We start from the raw sequence: 25,918 nt of genomic DNA on the forward strand, positions 1-25,918 counted from the left end.
TTTTTTTTGCTAAAATGATTTCATATTTGTAAAAGCATACCTGCCGATTATAGAAAGTCTTTATACACAGGCATTTATACCTGTGATTTGTTTGTTTGCCTTTCGCCTCAGACTTGCATGCTTTGTAGTGCGACTATGAGAACACATTTGTTTGAACATGATGCATGAGAACTTTGAGAGAGTTCCTCTGGATGAATTTAGGTTAGCATCTCATTGGACACTGAGGGCTGCTCCTGACCACCAATCACAGGAAGCCACTCCTCCAGTGCTTATGTTAGCATCTCATTGGACACTGAGGGCTGCTCCTGACCACCAATCACAGGAAGCCACTCCTCCAGTGGCACACCCATGCCTTGTGTGTCTAGGGCCTGGGTTCTTGTTCTAGGCATCATCGTGCAGCCTTTACAAGTTTTAGGGCCAACTCTCTGTTCTGTGTATTTGGATTTGGGAGGATGGGGGCAAGAAAGTAGATGCCCTTTGAACTTTCTTATGTGCTTAATAATGTGTTTAAAAGCACGTTTAACCCAAGACCAGGATGTATTACGACCGGAGATCACCTGGACACTGACAATTGATGGCCTGAACAATTTGGGACATCAATCAGCAAGGCTTCATGAACTTGGTTTCCTTTTCTCAATTTCTCAATAGTCCTGAGATGAATAATTTTATTCTCAATTGACAGAAAGGAGGTTAAACAACCCAGGCTACAAAGAGAGTGAGTATAGAAGTTTAAGACTCAGGAACAGGTCTGCTTAAGGTGGTAGCAGGGATTGACCCAAGGCCTTGTATGTGGCAGGTGAGCACCGAGCTATATACCCAGCTCCTGACCCCTGCGATTCACCGCTCTGTCACATTGCCTCTCACATACGCACCGTGCACTCACAGCCCCCCGGGCCATTCCCTTCTCATCTCTACCAGGTTCTGCTCTAGGTTTAGGTCTTGCTTTCTAATTCGCTGCTATACTACAGACATCAAACTGAACGGTGCTGACCCTTGGTGCCAACACTGAAACACTGCCCTGAGTTTGAAGAAAAGGAAAAAAAAAGAAGTCAGCAGAAGGGACAGAAGTTTCAGGAACCATCTAAGACACAAATCATAAACTTGAAAGAGAAACTGCTTTGATCTATTCAGGATCAAGTTACTTTCCTTAAAAGCCATAGTATAATTGTGAAAAGTATGTACATAATATGTTTGCTAAGAACTGTGGGAAATGGATCACTTGTAAAGTACTTGTTTCTAAGTATAAGGAACTGAGTCTGGATCCCCAGTACCCCACATAAAAGCCAGGTACTGCAGTGAGGACCTAGCACACCAGCATTTAGGAGACAGAGGTGTGTGTCGACCCTGTGGCTTTGCTGCTCTGCCTGTCAATCCAGTTAATCAGCAATACTAAATTCAGTGAGAGACTATGTCTCAGAAAGTAAGATGGAAAAATAATCAACGAATACACACAATGTCAGCCTCCAGTCTCCAGCATATATGCACAGATGGACAAACACACATACACACATACACACACACGCACATACATACAAACAGTCACATACACAGACACACACACATACACACACATAAACACACACATACACACACGCATACATACACACACACAGAGACACACACAGACACACACAGACACACACGCACACATACATACACACAGACACACACATACCACACATACACACACAGAGACACACACACATACACACATACATATACACAGACACACACACACAGACACACACACACAGACACACAGACACACACGCACACATACATACACACACATACATACACACACATGCACATACACACACACACACACACACACACACACACACAGAGGTGGAAGAAAGACAGAATGAAAATAAGTCTGATGTTGTGGAAAACCTCCAGACTACAAAAGGAAGCTTGCCCACCAGATTCCGAGGAGGATGGTCGGGATGGGGCAAAAATATCTCTAGAAGAAACCCAAACAGGTTGTGCTTTATCTTATTGAGGTTCCAGGCTCTTGGAGGATCCCCATACCTTATTCTTGTGTTGAATAATTAGGTGTCATGGAGATGATTCTATCAAGTGACACTGTATAACACTTACTTGAACCTAAACGCAGGCTCTGTGACAGAAAGGTAAGAAAGAAACCTGACAGAGAGCCTTGGTTCTCACAGGAGGACATGCTGCACCCAAAAATGCCCTGAGATTTTTGACAACATCTGCATAAAGCATGTAACGGACGCATCAGGAGCTGAAAATCTACAGTTTAACTCCTGCTGACAATACTAGATAAATGCTAACAAGAAAGAAAATGACGGTGTCTTAAAAATGATTTTGAAGGCTACGTGAAGAAACAAGTTTGAAGTGCAGTAGGTCAGACTTGAGGGGGTGCCCGCATGCTCTCCTTCCTAGCAAATCCTCCGAGCTCACCTGGGGGACTTCCTCAACTAGAGACAGACCCCAGTGCTCCTGCCGTGGCTGCCAAGTTTTCTGGAATTAATACAAATGAGAATGACTGGCCCAGCTTGAGACTGGGCCATGTCTGGGAGCCTGACCATCCTGACAGCATGACACACCCTGACACATGATGCTCTGTCATGCTTGCAGACAGGAGCCTGGCCTAACTGTCCCGGGAGGCTTCACCCAGCAGCTGATGGAAACAGATGCAGAGACCCACAGCCCAACATTGAGGCAGAGCTTGGAGAATCCTGTGGAAGAGGGGGAGGAAGGATTGAAGGACCCAGAGAGGTCAAGAATACCACAAGAAAACCTACAGAGTCAACTAACCTGGGCCCAGAGGGGCTCACAGAGACTGGTCTGCCAACCAGCCAGCATGCATAGGATGGACCAAGGCCCTCTGTGCATGTGTAATTCTCCTGCAGCTGGGTCTTCATGTGGGACTACTAAAGCAGGATCAGGGCTATCTCTGACTACATGACCCGCCTTTCGAGCCCTTTCCCATAACAGGACTGCCTTGTCTAGCCTTCAAGAATATATGTGCCTTATCTTACTGCGACTTGATATGCCAAGTCTGGTTGATAGCCATGGGAAGCCTCCCAGTCTTTGAGGAAAAGAGGAGGAGGGAAAGATAGGGGGAAGGGGAGGGAGAAGGAAAGGAATAGGGAGGAGAAGAGGGACGGGAAGCTAAAATTCGAATGTAAAATAAGTGATAATTTAATTAATTAGTTAGCTGATTAATTAATTAAAATTTAAGAAAAGGATTTTTCACCTGCCACCAAAGGTCTGACATAGTAGAACCAATCTATTATAACCGCACGTTGCTCTTGTACATTCTGAAGACATTGCAGTCTTGATGCGTGCCTATGGTGAATCGGTCATTTCTTTGTTTTTGTTTTAACGAGTCAGTTCACAGTGGTTGATCAAAAAGTAGGACCGGAGCCAGCGCGCGCGCACGATACGGGAGTAGTAATGTGTGGGCAGGATGCTATGCTCTGAGCAAAACATTCAATCCCCTGTCATTTACGCCGCTGTCTCCAGCAGAGAGAAGCCAAACCCCAGAGGAAGCGAGGATGGGGACCGACGCCTGTCATACTTGTCTAGTTTATTTACGATTCCCTCCTCCATCCTTCCTGCCTGTCCAGATGGCTTCCCTCTTTGTTTGCGGGCGAGGCTGAATTATGCTCACTCCCTTAGATGCAAATGACTTCACAAACCTTCCTCTCTGGTCCCCCACTAAGAGAAACCAGGAAGTCTTACCTCTGGCGAATTATGCTGGGGTTAGCTGTCACCAACTGAGTTTTGGAACCCACATCTCTGGTGTACTCACTTGACAAGGGAGGAAGGTTGCACCTAGAAAAGCAGAAAGGGCTGTTTCAGAATGACTCATGCGCTTGTGAATCAAGTCGGTGATTAGGACACAAATGGGAATGTTGGCTCAGGCTCGATTTATAAGTAACTGTTTTCATTACCTTTCCCTTTTCATAGGCTTTAGACAATGAATTAGCCATTAGCATCATCGAAATGCTTGGGTGCGGGTGTTGGTTGGATGGTTTTGGGGGGTTGTTTTTGTTTGTTTTTGGTTTTTGGTGTGTGTGTGTGTGTGTGTGTGTGTGTGAAGTGATGGAAGTAGCTGATCTATATATCTGTTTTGTTGTTTTTACAGTGTGGTGTGGTGTCTTATACCTGCAATCCTATAGTTGGGAGGTAGAGACAAGAGGATAACGGTTCAAAGGCAACCTTAATTATACAGTGAGTCTGGGGCTATCCTGGGCTACATGAAACCTTCAGTCATAAATAAATAAATAAATAAATAAATAAATAAATAAATAAATAAATAAATAAATAAATTTATTTTTTAAAAAAAGGGCTTGAGAAATGGCTCAGCTCTTTGGAGTGTTTAGTGCTCTTGCAACAACAGACCAGGACTCAGGACCCACGTGACACCCCATAACTGCCCGTAAATCCAAACTTCAGGAGATCCAATGCCCTCTTCTGGTTTCTGCTGGTACCTACACACACGTGACGCTTATAAACTCACACAGACATGTGCAAATTCACACAGAGTAAAAATAAATCTTTATAAGCAATGAAAAAGAAACGGCACTTAAAGCGGCAGGACACAGTATTTTAAACCTGATGTGAGGGCTCAGGAGGTAAAGGGCTGATGTCACTGCTCGCCTGCTCTACATATAAACACCGATGAATCATGGCGTCCACCCATGGTTTTCTCTATTTCCCAAATATTAACATTGTAGCAGCACTTTCTGGGCCACGTATTATTCAGCTAACCTAATTCATGAATATTTCTGTGTATGTAGCCAAGGTATAGGCTGGTGAGGGTGGTGACACAAGGGTGCATTCACTGCCCAACAAACTTTGAAAGCAGTGTGTGTGTGTGTGTGTTTGTATGTCTGTGTGTGTGTGTCTGTGTGTATTTGTGTCTGTGTGTCTCTGTGTATTTGTGTATGTGTGTGTATGTCTATGTGTCTGTGTGTCTCTGTATGTATTTGTGTGTGTATCTGTGTGTGTGTGTGTACTAGCACACATGCACACGGACATGAATGTGATATATACACAAGTGCACACATGTGGGAACAGAAATCAACATTAAACATCTTGCTCCATCACTTTCCACCTTAGTTTTTGAGTCAAGCTCACCTCACTGATTTGGCTGCACTGCCTGGCCAGGGGACTTCAGGCATTCTCCTGTCTCCATTTCATGACACAGGGACTATAACTCCATGCCACCATGTCTGGTTTTTGTTTGAGTACTAGGAGGGGGAGGGGGGTGGAACTCAGACCCTCAAACTTGTACGGCTAATACTTTCCCAACTGAGTCATACTACCAGCCCCAAAAGTGACGTGTTCTCCATGAGAGGAAGCAGCCACCCCACTTAACGCCCCCAAACTCCATCTCTCCACTAATTGTTTCCCTTGGTAACGATGCCTTATGACTGTACCCGGTGGGAAACGTGACTGTTTCATACCCACAGCTGTGACTTTCTGTGGGTATCAGGAGGTTCATTCATTTTTCTGGCCACAGTTCCTCCACAAACTGAAACTAAGATGATGACTTTGCCTCCCTTCCTGGCCCATAGGAAGGACTAAGAGACCTCAGCTGAACGTCTCTATGTTGATGCCCAAAGAAAGAGTTCAAAACTCTCATGTCAGAAATCTGATTCTTGTACACAGTCTAAGTTCTCTCTTCTCCAGTCACACGTCTGACTTGACTCCTGCCACATCAAGGCATGTCTAACTTGTGTCATTTATTTATAGAAAGCGTTGTTTTTTACGAATACTGTGGTCTCTTTGAGCTGCCATATTTTCTCTACCAATGTGCCCTGGGAGATGAAGTTGCCCGCATACCTGTCAGCTGATCTGCCCCCATTCCCAGTTCCTTTTTCTTTGGAGCCTTGTGACTCCAACCACACCAGGCCAATGAGGCAGAACCGTCTCCACATTGATTTAAAATCTCCCTTTCATCTGCTTCTGGGTAATAAAAACTGCATTTTCTGGTAACCACATGCAGGTCAGTCATCCTGCTGGTGATTTGGTGAATGCTCATTGAAGGCAAACAGTGGGCGCCTCAGAAGGCTGAGGAGAAGCTGCACACTAAGCCCTCTCTTGAGGCATCTCCAAGCTCATGCTGATACCACAGTCCATATGGCTTCCTGAGGAGTCTTGAGGAAGGGTGGGCTCAGACATCAATACCAGGCTGCATCCCGCCTCATTGCAAATCAGATCACGATTGCATGATTCAACTGATCTTTACAAAGACAAGATGACTCCCAAATAAAACTTAAGCTAAGATTTGGATGTGTTCCTTGAGGAAGCTTTGATCTTGACTGCCCTTCTATCTGAGAATGAACTGTAGTTGTTAACCCTTGCTAGAGAGTCCTCAGTAACCTGTTTTCCCAATAGCAAATTGGTTTTCATGTATAAATATTTTGTGTTTGTAATGAGTTGGTCAGATGCTGCTTGCATCATAATGCTAAATACTGGCCCCTAAAGTCTGGTTTCCCACAGAGAGTCCACAGGTAGACCCAAGTGACACTATGTGACCTCACTCTCCAGGTTATTATTGATTGGTGAATAGAGGTGCCTGCAGCCTATAGCAGGGCAGAGTTGAGATAGGTGGGGTTTGGGGTTCCCTGGCTTAGGATTCCCAGAACCATGAGAAGAGGCGGAGGGGGGGAGGGGGGAGGGGAGGAAGAAGTCGTCTTGGGGTAGGTGAGTCATAAAAATATGGCTACAAGGTCTACCATTTGGAGTTCAGAGCTGTCCAGATGGAAAAGGGCAAATTATCAAAACAGGGTTATCAATGGAGAAATCAATCCTAATAACATAGAGAGTAGATACCTGCCCAGCATCAGTGCTGACCAAGGCTTATTACAAATGTAAAAGTTGTTTATCTCTTATCTGGGAATTGAATGATCAAAAGCAAGGAAGAAGGCCCCAGTTGAGATTAAGTATCTCCACAACACGTGTCCTTCTATGTTCCACGATTCATATGCCTGGATTCCTTCATATCTTCTACCTCAGAGTAAAACCTCAAGAAAAGTTCTGTCAGTAAACCAACAGCAAACCCCCCAAACCAAAACAACAGTAAAATTCTCAGAAGCAGCTTCCTCCTGTAACAGAGGGGTTCTCATAGCAGGAGAGATTTGGCATATGGCTTTCTGAAATCTAATGAAAGTGCACGTTGGTGCAACATCTGCCTTCCTTCAGATCTGGGTGCATGCTCCCTTCCAGCACAAACAACGGGGGCCTATTCTGAATCTCTTTCCTAGGAAAAATGCACTCTGATTTTAGTTCCTCAATTCCTAAACTGATAATTACATGGATTCACATAAATGGCCCGTTTAACACAGTCAATTTGTTTCTAATAAGGCATAATTGTGTAAAGTGTCCCAAAGTTCACATTATTGCTTGTGGCACACCTGAGAGATAGCAGTGACTTCAAGTGCCTACAGAGTGGCAATGCTTATGATCCGGACAGACACCCAAGGACAGAAGACTGAGAAATTCTTTGAATTGGTGAGTAGAGTAGATGAGGAATGGATAGGAGAATGGAAAACAAAGGTGTGTGTGTGTGTGTGTGTGTGTGTGTGTGTGTGTGTGTGTGTGTGTGAGATTCCTATGCATATAACCCAAAAGACTGTCACCATACTGTGACCAAGAGTCACAGAGTCTGTCTCCAACATGTCACCGTTATCACTTCTGCCTCGTAAATGTCCAAATGAAACTGAATTCAAGAGTTTGTGGTAGATGTTGCCCTTGCTGATCTTGTAAGACTGGGTCTCCTATACCCCAAGAGTGCCTCAGATACACTATATAGCCCAGGATGACCCTAATGTGCCTCCCAGGCTGGGACTCCCACATCCAGTTTTATACAAGGACTCTACCCACTGAGCAACACACCCAGCCCACAAAATTCTTGTTAAAGTGCTGCTTTTGGTTATAAGATAAATGTGTACTTCGAAAAATGGGAATTTGTTTTTATAGTATTTTGAAGGCTATGTTTAGAAAAGGTCTATGCAAAGAACATATGCAAACATCAGAGGGCAGGCCTGGGGGACACTCTCAGCTGTCATCTGGGTACACGGTGTAGGCAGGCCTATGTGGAGACCCCTTCCCCGCTTCATGGGCCCATGCCACATGCTTTCCAAATCCCATTTCTTCACTACATGCTTCATTTTGAAAATCTAATAGTGCATTAGTTTTCTAGCTGTGTCCCAGTCTCCACCCTAAACACCTATTCACAACCAGATCTGTTAGTTGCCAAGTTAAACTTAAAACAATTTATCAATTACTGTTACTCTTGGGCTAGTAAGATGGTTCAACATTGGAAGATGCTTTCCATATAAGCCTGACGACCTGGGAAATGCATGAATGTGGAGGGACGGAAAGAACAGGCCTCACAAAGAAGCCCTCTCACAACTAGCATTGGCGTGTGCACACACACACACACACACACACACCAAAGAAAACACTCAGCACTCCTTCTTAGCAGTCGCAGCTAAGCCTCATTAATACTTCAAATGTCTTGTAGAAAGCAGTGCTGTTTTGGAAATCAGAGGAGCATGGACACACAGCTCTGAGTATCAGGATGTGTTCTCTTAACTGAGTCTACTTCCTCGGCTCGCTCACCCTGTGGGCGTCACACCGCCGGCTGTGCGCTCAGTAGGTACGAGCTTGTGTGATATCAACAGCAGGTCATGACACATGCCAACCTGACTCTGTCTATTAGGATAAGTGGGGCACCACGAGAAGATCCCTGTTACTTAGGCATGTTCTTCTACATGTTCTTCATCTTGCTAGTGGTAGTCTGACACATACACACAGAGTCACACACACACACACACAAAACACACAGACACATACACTCACATACATGCAATACACACGCCACATACTCAAACATACATTCATACACACACACATGCCAGCAACACACACTCCACATACTACACACAAAAATACATACTCTTACACACACACAATCCACACAACCCACACACTCATACAAACACACTCACATACATGTAACACACACGCACACACAACATACACACACAAAACACACACACAACACATACATACACACACTCACACAGAAAATACATGTACACATACATACACAGACACATAGACACACATACACACACACACACACACACACACATACACACACACACATCAAGAGTAATAGAATCTGCTAAGAAGCTGATGCCTCCCTCCCTAGGGCTATGGTTAACTGAGAGCAAGAGGAGACACCAGCACCTCCTCTCTCATCTTGTGTCTACATTCTGGGTGCTAGTGCAGGAGTAAGTCCTTAACCCTTCAGTCCAGGCAATGAAACCTCCTAGGATAGACCTCCTGCCCCGATGAGGCGGTTTCGGCTGGCCGAGGGCAGGTACATACCCTCCCTGATGAACAGGTTAGCAGTTTTAGGGAAGAACTCAGCAGGATGGACAAGCTTGCAGGACAGGATGAGAGCTGAGGTCAGTGAAGGCGGGACCACGGGACTGCTTAATTCCCCATGGGCTGCTGGAGCTGCTGAACTAGGCCCTTGCCTTAAAACCTCCTCTAACTCTACTTCACTGAATCTTTGGAGAAAGCACCCTAACTGTGCTTGAGAGCAACTTGAAGGTTTGAGAAGGAAGCAAGCACAACGGCAATGTAGAACTATGGGAAACCGGGAATGACTGAGGGATGTCTCCTTCCCCCACCTCAAACACCCTCACAAAGGGAAAAGCCAACACCACGCAGGCACCAATCTGGTCACCATGAGGCAGGCATGGCCTCCCAGCCCTGTGCTCATTATTAGCTCTTCAGCCTCCTGGGAGGCCCGGGGTTGGAGTGGGTGCCTGACACCAGCGGGGCTCCTCTGCTCCCCTTCTCTGACTTTGTCTCCCATGGGATTGCATCCACTCCTCTCACTTAAAACAGATTTCCTCGCCTTCTTCCATGTTCCATGACACCCAAGCAGCACCCACTGGAGTACCACTTGAAGGAAAGGCAGGAGTGGAAGGGCACTACCTCCCCCTCACCTCCATGACGTTCAGGAAGTGAGAACATGTCTTGACTGTAAACCAGCACTCTTCTGAGAGGGTGTGTGGAACTCTCTAGGAGAACGGATCCACCTAAAATACTCAGACGGCTCAGTGATCCAATATGGATTAGGATACTTAGAACCTCACCCCCACCCTGCACACACACGCAAGTGGAGAGTGAGTGTGTTTGTGGGGGGGGGGTATGTTTGTGTGTGTGTGTGTTTGTGTGTGCTTGTCTCTGTGTGGGTTTGTGTGTGTTTGTTTCTATGTGTTTGTGTGTGTATGTTTGTGTGTATTTGTATGTATGTGTGTAGATGTGTATATGTGTGTATGTGTGTGTTTTATGTGTATATGTGTATATGTATATGTATGTATATATATATGTGTTTGTGTGCATGTTTATGTATGTGTGTTTGTGTGTATGTGTATGTATTTGTGTTTGTGTATCTGTGTGTCTCTGTGTTCTTGTGTCTGTGTGTGTTGCATGTTTGTGCGTGTGTTTGTATTTATGTGTATGCATGTGTTTGGGTCTGTGTATGTTTGTTTGTGTATATGTGTGTGCATGTGTATTTGTGTATATGTATGTGTGTTTGTGTCTGCATGTGTTTGTGTGTGTGTATGTGTGTGTGCGTGTGCATGTGTGTTCATGTAGAGGCTAGGGGTTTGCAACAGCGTTTTCTGCAGCCACTCTCCACAGTATATTTTGAAGCAGGGTCACTCACTGGACCTGAGGTGCATTTATTCAGCTAAACTGGCTGCTCCATAGCCTAAGGCTCCCTCCAGTCCCCACCCTCCTAGCTTTGGACTTATGGAGATGCCTGGCTTTATAGGTAGACACCAAGAATCGAACTTGAGTCCTTCCTGGTTCCAGGCTCATCGTCATTCCCATGTCTTGGAAACTTCGAGGTTCATCTGAAAGATTCTCCCAACCTCTCAATGTTCCTTTACTTCCTCAACGAGACATATTTTCCTTTTCCGTACTATGTCCCACACATGCTCAGCTCTGTACTGCAGAGCTTAGCCTTGGGCTCATTAATTATTATTCTACATGTCCCTCACCCCCACTCCACGACCCCACCCTGAGTGGCCCCGTCTCTTGCTCGGCCTTTACTCTGTCACTTTACCTCACGCTGCAGAGCCCACTCTAGCCTGACTTGCTTTCCGGATGTGTCACCTCCCAGGGTTTCTATCTCCAGCCCTCCTCTAGACGGGTGTTCCACCTTTCTTTCTTCTTCGCTAGACAAACTCCATCTGCCCCACAGCAGTCACTTGCTGTGCCCTCAAAGTGTCTGCTCGAATGCAGCCAGCGCGGGCTGGCCTCTGCAGTCCGAAGGGGCCTTCCCTTGGTCAGCCTCAGCAGTTTTTATCATGGTCCTTCACCAAAGCTCATACTCTGTGCTGCTCGACCCTTAACCAAGAAGCTCCCTTCTTCCGTGAAGCTCTCTCCCTCACCCTTCTGGCCAGTTTCAGTCACACACACACACACACACACACACACACATCCTCCAACTTTAAATTGCACTGGCTCTTTCCATGAAAAACTAAGAAGAAAAGAGCACACTTGCAGTGACTAAAGGGTTAATACATAGTGAGTTATTCCAGAGGAAGGAGCAATTTTCCTTCCCAACTATATAATCTCAGGGAAGGTCTGAGCCCTCATACTTCTCCCTGCTTCCCCCCCCCCCTGCTTCTCCCCCACTTCTCCCCGCTTCTCCCTGTTTCTCCCCGCTTCTCCCCGCTTCTCCCTGCTTCTCCCATCAGCAGCAGAGCAGTACCCCCGCTAAGGGAGCCTTCTGGGCTTTGAACTTTCTTTCTTTTTTTTTTTTAAAGATTTATTTATTTATTATATGTACATCCACTGAAGCAGTCTTCAGACACCAGAAGAGGGAGTCAGATCTCATAACGGATGGTTGTGAGCCACCGTGTGGGTGCTGGGATTTGAACTCAGGACCTTCAGAAGACCAATCAGTGCTTTTAACCCCTGAGCCATCTCTCCAGCTCCAGGGCTTTGAACTTTCTTGGGGAAAGTTCCCTAGTCCCCCAGCCCCCCATTGGTGCAGTCCTAACCTCTCTTGTATACCAGCTTGAAGAGAAGCTAAAGACAGGTGACAGGAAATTAATTGCAAGCCACTAGGTTTGAAAGGCCCAGGGGACTTAAGGAAGGGTTGGGGAAAGGGAGAGAAGTCAGAGGCCACACAGTGAGTGCTCTCTCTTACCGCATGACAAAATTTGCTTCATCTATTTGACGGCCACAGCCACTCATCTTCAGAATCCCACCGTTTCCCACCACCGCACATTTCTTCAATGGCAGCTGGAAGGGGGTTGCCTAGCAACAGAAAACAAGGCGGGTTTTCACTGCAAAGAACACACAACTGCTCTGAAATCATTATCGACAGCAGACCCGAGGAATTTGAAGGAAGTCCCAGCAGGGCAAACAAGAGTATCAGGAAGAAGGATGTCACTGATTTCTTGGGAAACAAGCCAGCCTGTTTCTTTTTTTTTTTTTTGGGGGGGGGGGAAAGAATAAAACAAAAGAGAAAGAACAACAAAACAATCCCTAGAATTTATTTAAATGTAACATTCTTTTTTCTTTCTCAAATTGGCTGAGCACCTAGCACAGGATGTTTGCTAGGGAAAGCAGAAAAATCCAAACAAAGCACAGGATTGTTTCTAAAGGCATCAAACAGGGCAGAGTCAAAGGAATTCTGTTCTCCTGTGTGATCCCAGACACAGGCAGCCATCCTTCCCTGAAGGCTTCTGGGTGTGTCTTATGCTAGCTGCTGGGGAAAACCAGAAGAACACAGAAGTCTGAGGCTTCAAGATTCACAGTGAGGAGTCTCAAGAGAGTACAGGGCGTCGAGGATGTGAGCTTAGGCGGCTGACTGAAGCTTAGGCGGCTGACTGAAGCAAGCCACAAAGGTGCTGACTTGGCTGAAGAGAAAGCCACCGCGCACCAAGGAGGAGGAGTCATAGTGTCCCGCAGCATGCAGACAAAGCTTTGTCACTTGAAGAATAAGAGGGGAACTAGGGAGATCACTCAGCCAGTAAAGGGTTTGCCCAGCAAGCATGAGCACCTGAGTGTGAGTGTGAATGTGAGTTCTCACACTGGATGAGACTGTGTGTGCTTGGAATCTCAGCATGGGGAGGGGGCGGGGCAGGTTGAAGGCAGGAGATCCCAGCATTTACTGGAATCAGCAGCTCCAAGGTAAGTGCAGGACACTTCCCTGAAAATTAAGATGGAAAACAACTAATAAAGACACACTAGGTTGACCTTTGACCTATACACACACACACACAGAGGTAATAATGTTTGCTGGAAGAAAACGCACTGCTGTAAGCAGAACGCTCTGGGTGGTTCTGTGTGGAACTCAGGAGCCATTAAGGGGCAGGTGACTTGTGTCAAACCAGACAGCATGTGACTTTCTCCTGTAAATATCCAGCTAGACTGAAAAGAAAATGTTCTGTGTACTCAAGCGCTCCAGTCTAGAGCACTATTTATAGCGTCAGGGAATATGGAAACCCATAATAGTCCCTGAAAGTGAAATGAATCATTTGGCCCCTTCTAGCTGGGTCAGCAGGAACTGCCAGGTACCAGGACTCCTTGAAGTGACTGGAACAGAACACAGTTGTTGGAATTCTTAGGGGAAAGACCTTGTAAACACAACTGCTCTAGGCAATGACTAGATTGATCGGCCATGCTGGGTGAGTGGCGTACAAACAACACAGTCTACACCAAAGATAAAATGGAATTAGCTCACGAATATATAGTAGAAGACTTTTGCCTAGGCATGAGGTAATAACTCAACCAGGAAAAAAAATCCCCAAGAGTCTCTGCTTTCTTTGGTAGATGAAGGAAGCAATTAGTCCAACGTGGGAAGATTTTACTCCCTTCGTTTCTAGTAGTAAAATGAGCAGCCAGAGCTACATAAATATTGGTGATAAATATGTGGTGTCTGAAGTGTAGTACCTGAATATTTGCCCACTGGGAGAAAAGGATCGCCTGCCTTACCACAGCAGTGATCACCCCCCAAAACCCCCATCAGAATGGTGGCCCTCGTTAGCATAGTGGTGAGTATCCCCACCTGTCACAAGAGAGACTGTGGTTCGACTCCCCGATGGGGAATCATAACATCCTTTTGGGGGCTGGAGAGATGGCTCAGAGGTTAAGAGCACTGACTGCTCTTCCAAAGGTCCCGAGTTCAAATCCCAGCAACCACATGGTGACTCACAACCATCCATAACAAGATCTGACACCCTCTTCTGGGGTGTCTGAAGACAGCTACAGTGTACTTACATATAATAAATAAATAAATCTTTTTCAAAAGTCAGAGAGGGGTGCATGAGGAGAGGCTGGCCACGGAGAGCATCTGACAGCTTCATTCAGGACAGCATATACTGAGTCACTCCTTGAAGGAGCATTTGCAATCAACACTTGAACCACAGTGCTGTCTATCTATCGACAGTAAGATGGAGAGTTAGGCTCTGCTGTCCATGTAGGCGGGTGTGTATACCACCAATGTTTATTGTAACCTATGAGTGGTGGAGACTGAAGTAAAAACCATCTGTCCTTGAGACCCACACTCTACTGGAGAAAATAGAGAAGGGTGAAGGAATGTGGGGGGATAAACAGTGGGACAGACCAGACAGTGAGGTGATCTGTGCAGAGAGACAAGGGATTGGCATGAGAGAGTCCAGAGACTTCCTAAGAGGAACTGCAAGGTCAGCAGGGTGACCCACCATGCACACAGGAAGTCCCCTGAGCAGATGTTGTAAGACTTGAGAATGTGTGAAGGAAGATCTGGGTAGGGTCCCCTGGCACAAAGACCCTGAGGAGGGAACATTCCTGGGGTGAGATAAAGGGGGGAGGGCAGCTAAGTCAGCAGGGCAAGGGGAGGGGTAAAGATTCTGCAGGAAGTGAGTGGGAGCTGGGAGAGCGGGCTAGGCAAGGGACCACAAGGACAGCGGTGTGTATTCCAGGATGAGAGCCAAATCCACACAGCAACGGGCAGAGAGGTAGCGTTCTGATCCATCCGTGTTGAAGTGTCAACAAGCTCTGAGAAGTCTGGGCCAGGGAGGAACCTGCTGGGACAGCCAGGGAATTTGGTGACCTGGACCAGGGCAACAGAGGTGGAGAGAGTCCTCAGGTCTGGAGGGATCCCGGAGGAAGTGCAGAGAGGAAGTCAGGAAAGAAAGCAGAGGAAGAAAGGATGGGGGAAAGGTGCCTTTGTCTTCAGCAGATGACAGCTGTTTCCTGCAATATAGAAGATCGCTGCAGGGGCAAGTCTGGGGACTGATTAAAAGCTAGGGCTTGAGAAAGTCATGTGACGGCCAAGTGGCCTTGTCTAGTGGGCGATGAGCAGGCAGGGAGCTGGTCTGTGTGAGTGACAGGTGGAGAGGGACCTGGTATTTGGATTTAAGAGCCCAGAGTGAGAACAGAAAGAAGAGCTCTTAGGGAACCTAGCAAAAGGAAGGCAGTCTCTAAGAAGGAGGGAAATAGTCAATTGCTCCTAAAAGATGGAGGGCATTGCTGAACCTGCGGTGACGGGGCAGGCTGGGCAACATGGAGGCCACGGTGTCCTTGACCAGGAAAGGTGCAGCAGTAAGAAAACTGACCTGAATCTGCTGAGCTGGAGGAATATAAATGTATATCTATTCTGATATATAATAGAAAAACCTTACCAAAAGAAAAATGCCATTAACATGTGAATATACACAGTGAGGGCCTCGCATAGTCGTGCCGTATGATTAAGAGAAAACTCCAGGTACTCCCCACTCATAGCAGGATTTATAAATGCGAGCTGCAAGTCCCTTAGTTGCTAAAGGAGAGAGACCCTGAGGGCTAACATCCACTTCTGTGGGAGGCATGGCCGTGGGCATTGTAAAACACAAGCAAGAAGAAGAGAAGAACAGGTGGGGGGGCTGTGAACACACAAGCTGGCCTCCAGGAATGCCTGGCCTCCAACAAGGCTGTGCCTCCTAACTATCCCCAGACAGTGCCACCAACTGGAGATGGAGTGTCCAAATGGCTGAGCCTAGGGGGGGCGAATGCCATTTAATTCAAGGGTGAATACAAATAACCCTTTTCCTGTACTTTCTGGATGGAAAGTGGAATTTCCTTTTGATGCAGCAGACAGATCAATTCATCTCCAAACCTGAAGAACAAGTCCTATCACTCACTAGACTGAAGGTGATTTGCATAGCTGACCAGGGTCTTGCTTGAGAGACCCCCACACACCTTACCATCTTCTACACACTGCACCCTCTGGGCCTCTTTCTAACTCAGGTAACTAAGTTCTATGTCTATTCAACAAGCATTGATGAACATCTGTTATGAGCTGGAGCCTTTAGGAAAGCCAGGACACACCAGGTCCTAGCTGAACACAAACCAGGCTTTCACTAAATGAGAGTGCTGAGGCTAAAATGTGCGGGTCTGAGGCACTGAGGAGAGCCTGAGGCTCCCCATGCAGTAGATAGTCTCCCAGGGACTCAGCTGATGGATGCAAATGAAAATCACACTCTCAGGTGTTTTGCACCAGGAATGATAGTAAAATACTTTTGAAGGATAGAAGAGTTTCTCAAAAAGTTATATGTGTTATTGAGCGTGTGCTGTGGGCACAAATTTCCCTCACGGTGCTCTGCTAGAGGTCTGAGGACAACTCTGTCCTTTCATTCTCTCCCTCCACCTTGAGGTGAGTTATAAGAATCAGATTTAGGCCACCAGGCTTGGGCAGCAAGCTTAACTGTTGAGCAATCTTGCCAGCCTCGGAAGGTAGAAGATTTTGTCGGCCACAAACTCCAACAGCCAGCTGTGAAAATATACCTGGCCAAAACAAGACCTGTGGAAAAATATCCATTAACATCTAAATACTTGTGCCTGAGGGCCTGACTCTTCACAGTGCTCAAACACCTCTAAATGGCTTTATAATTAAGTGAATAAAAAAATCACTAACCAGAGTCATTCACAAAGCCAGGCACATTTGCCCTCCCTCCCCTGCCTGTGCTGTCTACACAGGAGAGCAGGGTCAAGGACCCCCAGGCCAGCAGCAGAGCCAGTGCTGTGACCTCGGTGGCTGGTACACTGTGGTCGCAGCTCTTAGACACAGCAATTGTCTGTAATGAGTATTCTAATGGAGTCACCATTTCCTCAATCAAACACCATGACCAAGAGCAAGCTGGGAGAAAGGGGTTCATCTGGCTAGCACTTTCTATCTCAGTTCATCACTGGACCCAAAGTGCCAAAAACGGAACAAGAAAGCCCCAATAAGACGGCGCTTGTTCCGGTGCTTGTTCTGGTGCTTGTTCCGGCTGCTTCCGTCTCGTCCCTGTCGGTTCTGCTCCTCTTTGCTCCCGTTTGGCTGGATTTGGCTTTCCTGAGATAGGGGACACTGTGTTATCCAGCCTGGCTTTCAACCCATGATGGAGCTGAGGCTAGCCTTGAGCTCCTGACCCTCCGGCCTCAGCCTTCCACCACTGCAGGCATGATACAGCCTTCATTTGTTTTAGCATATGATCTAGGTTAGATCTGATGTTAGAATTCTCACTGTTCTTTCCTACTTTGACACCAAGTTCTTCAGTACGTTGAATGATTTTTTTTAACCTGCCATTGACTCTTCCTCTTACTCCTCTCCCCCCTCCTCCTCCTCACTTCCTGCATCACTTTCTAGCTCCTCTTTCAGCTATGGTCCATACCCTTTCTATGTTGCCCCTTTTTAGGGTGGATATCACAACTGCTTAGGAACCAATACCATTTTAGAAGTTTGAAACAACTAAGCTGCCACAGGTGAAGGTTTGCTGGTTTCATTACACATGGACCATCAGGTGGAACACTCTTAGTTAAGAGTCAATACTGATTTTCACACCACACAAAGGGCATAACGCAGGAGGGAAGGGTTCTCACTTTTGTGGGTGGTGAGAGCATTGGGGTTCCACCACTGTTATTGGTCTGTTCATCCCACTGTTTCCCTCCAACCTCTGTTCTCTTTCATGGCTTCAGAGAGCAAGCTCTCCTTGCCGGTTACAAATTAAAGCTGGGAAAAATAAATCCTGAGACTATTGGAAAGAGTGATCGCCAGCGTAAGGCAGAGAACTGAAATCATGTCAGGCAAGTAGAAGCAGGTCTGCTTTGCTAACCTTTTAAATGACCCGAAAGGTTGTCACCACCACGTCAACTGCTATTAGTTACCATGTCAAAGCACATGCCCACATTTCTTCATGAAAATTTCAGGGTTTTGACCATAAAGGCATCAACACACACGTCACTGCACCCAGACCGGTCATTTCTCTGTCCCCTTACCTACAACTGGAGATGGACACCCACACTTAATTATATTTCGCCCCCACACATAATTTAATTTCTTGCACATACGTTAATTATACCCTCCACCTAAGCATCCAAATATACCCCCTCCTTTCTTCACATCTAATTATAGCCCCCCTCTTATGAATGTAATTACACTATCATCCACCCATCTAATTATGCCCCCTCAACATATTTAATTGCACTGCCCCGTTCAAGGACCTAATTATACTGGAAGCAACACACCAATTAAGCCCCAACCCTCCACCAATATCCCTCAGAAGCACACAAACGGTGCCTCTTACCCTACTGCTTCATTTCTTCAACTAAAGATGGACAATTTTCTAGAAGGAAATCCCTAACAAGCATGGTACCCGTCGGCCAGGCAAGCTAGGCACAAATTGAGTCAAAGAAACCCCAGTTCCTCCCAGGAGGTAAACTAGCCTGCATTTGCTTTTCCAGACACTTGACAAAGCCTTTGGAAATACAAATCAATTTCAGTTGTGTTCTTCCTTTGCGTGTGTGAGCATTTTTGTGATGAAAAACATCTAGTAATTAGTTCATTTATTTCAAGGAAAATGCTTCTTATTACAGATAGTTAGTTATTGAATTCTTTGTTGAACATTACCCCAAACTTTCTCTAGGGATATGTAAGTACTGACTGTTGAATATTTGCAGAACAGTTTTGCAATTATGTAAGAACGATTTCCCAAAAATGCTAATGATAAAATTTGTACTCTCCTCTCTGCTAACAACATCGTGATTTCAAAAAGAAAAGTCAGCACTACGTTTTCTACAAAGCATGCAAACTTTGGAAATTGAATGAAGTGAATATTTATATGCTGGTTTCTTGTGTGTGTGTGTGTGTGTGTGTGTCTATATGTTTGTGTATATGTCTATGTATGCTTGTATGTCTATGTATAAGTGTGTGTGAGTGAGTGTGAGTGAGTGTGTGTGTGTGTGTGTGTGTGTGATGTTAGGTATCTTCCTCAACCACTCGTCACCTAATCTTTTAGGAACAGGGTCTCTCGCTGACCCTGGAGCTTGAGCATTTGAGTATGTCTTCTGTCCGGAGAGCATAAGGAACCCTCCTGCCTCTATATACGGGGTACTGGAATTTCAAGGAAACAGCATACCCAGCCTTTAGGTGGGTGCTGGGGATTGAACTAAGGACTTCTTTCTTGCATGCCCATCATAAACCGGGTGCTTTGTCCATTAAAATCTGTTGCTCAAGAAACTATAAAAAGTAACACTTTGAAAGTTCACATATTTGATTTCATCTGTTAGCTCAGGACACAATTCCCTATGGTTTGATTCCATGTGACCATTCGGAAGACTTTCAGAAAATCTTATAGCCAATGACAAGTTAATTACTTGGTGCCTCATTTCTGTCTCACAAGTGGCAAAGCAGTGACAGAGGCTGAATCTTATACCATGCCTGTGTGGCCACATTTCAAAAGTCATCAAAATGACTAAAGCTGTTATTTTCCTCATGGTGTAAGGAAATATGAAGAGCACGGAACATTTCAAAAGCAGCAGGAAGTTTTCTCCATGGTAGATCTGAGAGCAAGAGGGACCGGCTCCCCCATCCATGCTAGGCCTCTATACTTGCACAGCCTTCATTGAAAATAGTGCTAAGAGGTTCTTCAAAGCTATGGAAGGGTCCACCTTCCTGTTCGTGTAACGGGCCTCAGCCTGTGGCCCCTTTAGCAGACCTCCATCTCCAAAAATATTTATATTTCAGTTCATAACAGTAGCAAAATTACAGTTATAAAGTAGCAATGGAAATAATTTTATGGCTTGGGGGAGGTCACCACAACATGAGGAGCTGTATTAAAGGGTCACAGGGATGGAAAGGATGAGGACCACTGTGTTAGTGGATGTCACCAGCCTACATCTGACTCCCGGCTTCACCGGCTCCTCCCACTCTCTTGAAACACAGTCCCTTGGGTTTCTCATGGGTGACACTGGGGCCCAGTCCATAAACTCTAAGATCCGAGGCATCATGTCAGACACAAGGCGGTCAACAGCTGCTGCTTTAGTTGTGTATGAACTGACAGTGCTTTGGCACCATAGGCTAGAAATGGAGTTTGCTTTCTGTTTGGTTCTGTCTTCAAATCACTTCCACATCTACTGCCTCAGGGGCCCTCGAATTCTTCCCCTCAGTGTAACTAAGAGTACACACAGTACACACACACACACACACATACACACACACACAAAAGAGAAAGAGAGACAGAGACAGAGTTACTGATTGCACATAAATGGCCTCTAGTTCATCTCATAGCAAATAGTCATTCGCATCCTAATTCCTGCAAAATAAGTCCTGATATAAGACACTCACTCTCAAACTAAACATCTTACCATGAACCAAATGTCCCCTGCTACTGATCTTCACCAAGGTACCCAGAACCCTTCACCAGCATGAGCTTTGTTTGTGCCCACATGGCCTAGGCAGATGCCCGGTAGCCCTGTGCCCCTCTCCTGTTTTCCTCACCCCACCTTCTACCCACAGGACTGGTTTTTTGCCCTTCAGATATGCAGGTACTGTGCCAGACAGGATGTTCACAAGCTCAAGGAGCACTTGACAATGCAAGCAGATTAGATGCAAGTTAGAATTCATTTATGCTCAATGAGTCATGAGAGCTATGTGTCAGAACTGTGTGCATTGGCTTATAAATCTATATGGAATCAGATGGAATCATTTCCTCAACACTGCAGAGAGCTTAGGGTGCACTGTCTGTTATTTTGTCTCTAACTGAAAGCCTCTGTTGTTTCCAAACAAGGCAGTTCATGGAAACCACCCCCTACACCCTGCCCACAACAAAACCATTACTAAAGTATCGGCGGGAGGACACAGTTTACTGCAGACTGGGTGCCTGTCCCTGATTTCCTGTTTTCTCACTTACTTCTAGAAGCGACCTTGCCACCAAAAGAGACACAACAGTACTCTTTCTTCCTGGTTCCCCTGAAATCAACAACTGCGGACATCAAGTGATATCCAACTAAGGGCATTTGACAAATGTTTATTGTCAAGCCATCAGCTACTGGGCACTGTCCAAAGAGCCAGGTCAAAAGATTCCGATCTCTGGCTTGCTGTTGTTCTGTTAAAAGGTCACACGAGTTAAGAGTTCCATTTTGTCTTCAGCTATAAACATTGTATAGTCAGTCAGTAGCACAGTGGATTGCTAAACTGTTAATTCAGTTTCACAGGTTAGAGACTTGAACGAACAGTACCAAGATCGATTGCCCACTAACTAAATATGGGCATCGAGAAAAGAAAGCAAGAATGATTGTCTTGTATGCAATTATTTTATCTATTCAACAACAAAGACACGAAGCCTCAGATGCCCTGCTCTAGGAATGATGCTCCCTGCATTTCCCCAGCTCTCTGAATAGCACTAAAGGGAGTGAAGTTAGCTCTTGAACATCCTTTATTCTTAGGAAGGTTTCCCAAACATCACCAGGAGCTCCCCTGATAAGTTTCCAAGCACTTAACTCAGGGAGCCTCTACATTTCCCACCAACAATCCTATGTCAACTTCCTTCCTTCTGCCTTGTAGACACCTTCTCTCCATTCTTCGTGATGTGGTCTCCAGAAACTGAGCTCATCAGCACCAATAGTTATGACACATGTTTCTGGTACCTGAGCTGACTAGTTTTATGTCAACTGGACACAGGCTAGACTCATCTGACAGGAGGGAACCTCAACTGATCCCTAAGATCAGGCTGTAGGCAAGCCTGATGGATATTTTCTTGATGAATATTTGATGTAGGAAGGCCAACCCTATTGGAGGTGATGCCACCCTGGTCCTGGGTACTACAAGAAATAAGGATGAATTGATGGGAATCAAGCCAGCAAGCAACATTCTTCATTGTCTTTGCTTCAGTTCCTGCCTCCAGGTTCCTGCTTGAGTCCCTAACCTGACTTCCCTCAGTGATAGATATGACCCGAGAGTCATGAGCTGAAATTAGCCCCTTTCTTGTCAAGTTCCTTTTGGTCCGTGTCTTATCTCAGCAACAGAAAAGTATTAATTCAGTGTCACTTCTACACGGATAAAAAGATCTCTGGGTAGAGCTTAGAATTGGAAGTGTCCCATAATACTGTTGTATAAAATCAATCAGATACTTCCCAAACTCTCACACACATCGCTGTCAACTGGACTAGAATTAATGTCTTCGTTGGGTGACAGGGCAAGACAGTGCAGAGGTCCCTCCATCTTATATTCTTGCCGAGGCCATTTCTGGTTCAACTAGAATTCAATCTCTTTGATTGAGAATCCAATGGAAAACCATCCAACTCTGTTCTAGGAACCCAATGTTAGGCTGTCCTAGATAACTTGGCTTAGCTTCTGTTAAATACTTGTTTATGTGGAACTGGCTCTAGCTAACCACGTATAGCTTCTGTTAAAACTGTTTGCTTCAAACTGAAGTCCTCCTGCAGCTGCTCAGCAAGATGCCTGGATGTGATTTCTGCCTTTAATGACCCTACATTCTGGACACTTGGGGCCAAAATGTAGGTGTGGTCCTAGCCGCTGTCAATTGTCTATAAACTGTGTCTGAGCAGTCATCTCTGGTGTGCTACTCATAATAATAACACCTCTCCCTCCCCCTCCTCTCTCTCTCTCTCTTTCTATCTTTCTCTCTCTCTCTTTCTCTTACTCTCTCCTGTGTGTGTGTGTGTGTGTGTGTGTGTGTTGTTGTGGGTGTTCCCAGAAAGGCTGCAGTTGGAGGGAAGACCCACTTCCTCAGTTTGTACATTTCTATCATCTATGGTATCTAACTGAAAAGGGGAGGGGTCAGGAAGAGTAGAGGTTTTCATCTCTCTCTGCTTCCTGGCTATTCCTGTGACTAATTGCCTCACACTCCTTCCATAGTGGTTTCATTCCATGATAGCTATTCTCTCAAACTACAAACTTAGATAACACTCCCATTTACATAGTTTCCTATAAGGTATGTGGTCGCAGGAATAGAAAAAGTAAATAATACTCTACCCCAGAACATTCCCTGACCAATCTTACCTTCAGGGACCAATATCCATACCCTGTCCACACCTGTTCAAACACAAAGATCTGAGTTTAAATCCTAGCCACTCACTGAAGCTGAAATGCGGCTGTATATATCTGTACATACAGAGGCACAGACAGTTGCATCTTGAAAGCTTGCTGGCCAGGCTCGCCAAGCCAGAAAAATGGCAAGCCAGGGGTTTAGTAAGAGACCGTGTCTCAAAGCCAAGAAGCAGAATGCAATAGAAGACACTGGGTATTCGTGTTCTAGTCTCCACATGAGGATGCATGCATTCAATCACCTCCCCTGCACACACCAAGGTGTCCAGCACCCAAAGAATTGAATCTGAATTGACTCCACACCCAAAGACAGTCACACAAACATGTGTGTATACATACATACACAAAATGTTGGCATATGCTTCAAATGGGTTTTCAACACAGTAGCATCCAGATCAAGTCCATCTGGAGGATAGATGTGGTTTGTATGTGATTCTCTAGAACTCAGGCAAGACTACAGTAGACTCGGCTACTCAAAGTGCAATAGTCATGGGCAGAGCAAACCTAAATTATTCAGAAAAAAGACAGGAACACACCTGTGGATGAGAAATTTCTCTTTTTCTCCTGAGGCTTACCTTAGAAGACAGGTTGACAAGGACACACCCTGGATTCTACATGACAAGGGAAAATCCAAAGGGATTCTGAAAAGCTCCTCTGATTTCTACTGAGAACATGTGAATACTCACCTATCACTGCCTGCCGTTCCCTAGCCCTGTGCCACTGAGGCTTCTTATGCTTCCTAAACCAAAATAGACTCATTTCACCAATACTCTGCATTCTGCCTTGGAGGCTTAAGGTATATGATGAGTCTCTTTTCATTTCATAATACCAGCATGTTATTAAACTGCAATGGTGATTCACAGTTTAATCAGTTCCTTAGTGTTGAATGCTCTCTGTCATTTTTTGCACAGTTCTGCGTGATGGTGGTGCACACACCCATCCATCATCCCAGCCCTTGGGGGTTGAGGAGGAAGGATCATAAGTGCCACTGACAACAAAATTGAAAAATAAAAACAGATTTAAAATTAAAAATGTTTCACGGGATGTATGCCTCTAAAATGGCGTGCTTGTCTGCTCTTCTTCTCATCCCTGACTTGTCAGGATAACCTACAAAGGGATAATTTCATCATGGTACCTTTATATGTACATCATCATGCTATGATCATGCTAATCCAGCTCATTAAGAACTCTCAGAGGTGAACAGGACTTTGTACATGTATTGTCACACTATGCTCATGCTAATCCAGTTAAGAACTTTTGTCATTGAACATGCCTCATCCTAGAACTTGGGAAGCTGGTTTGGGAGAATCATGGATGATCAGGCCATCATGGGCTATATAGTGCATTTCAGGCTAGCCTTGGTTAAAGTTTGAGACCCTGTCTCAACAAACCAAGAAAGAAGACTGAGGTGGGGGGAACAGGGATCAGTCTCTGTAGATCGTAAGCACACATTCAATTTGCTGTATTTGCATCTATAATGGGTATAAAATCTTAACCAATGAAAGGAAACAAAATTGGAAAGTCTCCAGAATGTCTATTTTTTTCTATGTGCTGGCCCTATCTACTTGCATATACCCTTTCTAACACCATCTCTCTGGCATCTGGTTCCCTGATTAAGGGCAGCAATCTCTCTGTATGACTGTGAAGGAGGATGTATTAACTATAAATCTGGGTGTGAGGGAGGGTGTGGTCTGGGTGTGTCTGGGTGTGAGAAAGATTGTGGTCTAGATGTGTTTGGTATCTTTGTATTTGGATTTCTCATGCCAAATTTCCCTTTTCTTGCCAACAAGAACTTCAGGAAGGTGAAGCCTTGGTTGGTTGTCTAGCAGTGGCCTAGGGAGCCTTTTGGCTCCTACATCCTTTAACCAAGTCTATGAGGAAAAGGATACAGCCTAATATTTGAAGCTGAATCATCTTTTTGAATACACCAAACATGATAGGAAAACCATAGAAGCACTATCAGGTTTGGGAATGACCATTTTGTTTCTCAGCCCTTTTCGAGCATAACTTCATCAGAGAAAACTTTGCAGAGAGGTGGAATGATAGAATATGTAAATCTTCCATGTATTGTTCATGTTAGCCAAATATTCTACAACCCTCTTGTAGATGCACAGTTCATAAAAATGACCCAGGTTGTTTAAGAGACCATGATGGTTATGCACATTAGACACAAGAGCAGAAAAGTGGACCACTCAGAAGGTCCCTGAGGGGTAATCACTTGAGTCCTAACCTCAGCTTCCCTCAGCTATGAAAAGCGTCTCTACTACTTATTAAGTGAACTAAATAAGGAGCTAGAAAACGGCTCAGGGGTTAAGAGAGCTTGTTCCTCCAGAGGACCCAAGTTTGGTTTCCAACACTCATGTTGGGCACACAACTGCTTATAAGTCCAGCTCCAGGGGTCTGATGCCTTGAAAATGGCTGCACACAAATGGTGTGCATACACATGTACACACACATGTGCACACACATGTGCACACACATGCACAGGTACACATACAAGTAAATAAATTGTTAATAATTAAATATGCTCACTAGTTTTCTGTC

At 45.4% G+C, this 25,918-nt stretch overlaps 1 protein-coding gene across 1 annotated transcript in view; it reads right to left on the minus strand.

Annotated features, from left to right (window-relative positions):
• The window catches only part of St8sia1 (ST8 alpha-N-acetyl-neuraminide alpha-2,8-sialyltransferase 1), a 132,391-nt gene that overhangs the window by 37,901 nt on the left and 68,572 nt on the right, over nucleotides 1–25,918 (minus strand). The window contains exons 3-4 of the mRNA XM_052172767.1: nucleotides 12,230–12,339; nucleotides 3,715–3,807 (exon numbers count right to left, since the gene is read on the minus strand). Coding sequence (XP_052028727.1) covers nucleotides 3,715–3,807; nucleotides 12,230–12,339 — 203 coding nt within the window. The remainder of the gene's footprint in view (nucleotides 1–3,714; nucleotides 3,808–12,229; nucleotides 12,340–25,918) is intronic.

This window comes from Apodemus sylvaticus, chromosome 2 (assembly GCF_947179515.1).
Source record: "Apodemus sylvaticus chromosome 2, mApoSyl1.1, whole genome shotgun sequence".
Classification (NCBI taxonomy): domain Eukaryota; kingdom Metazoa; phylum Chordata; class Mammalia; order Rodentia; family Muridae; genus Apodemus; species Apodemus sylvaticus.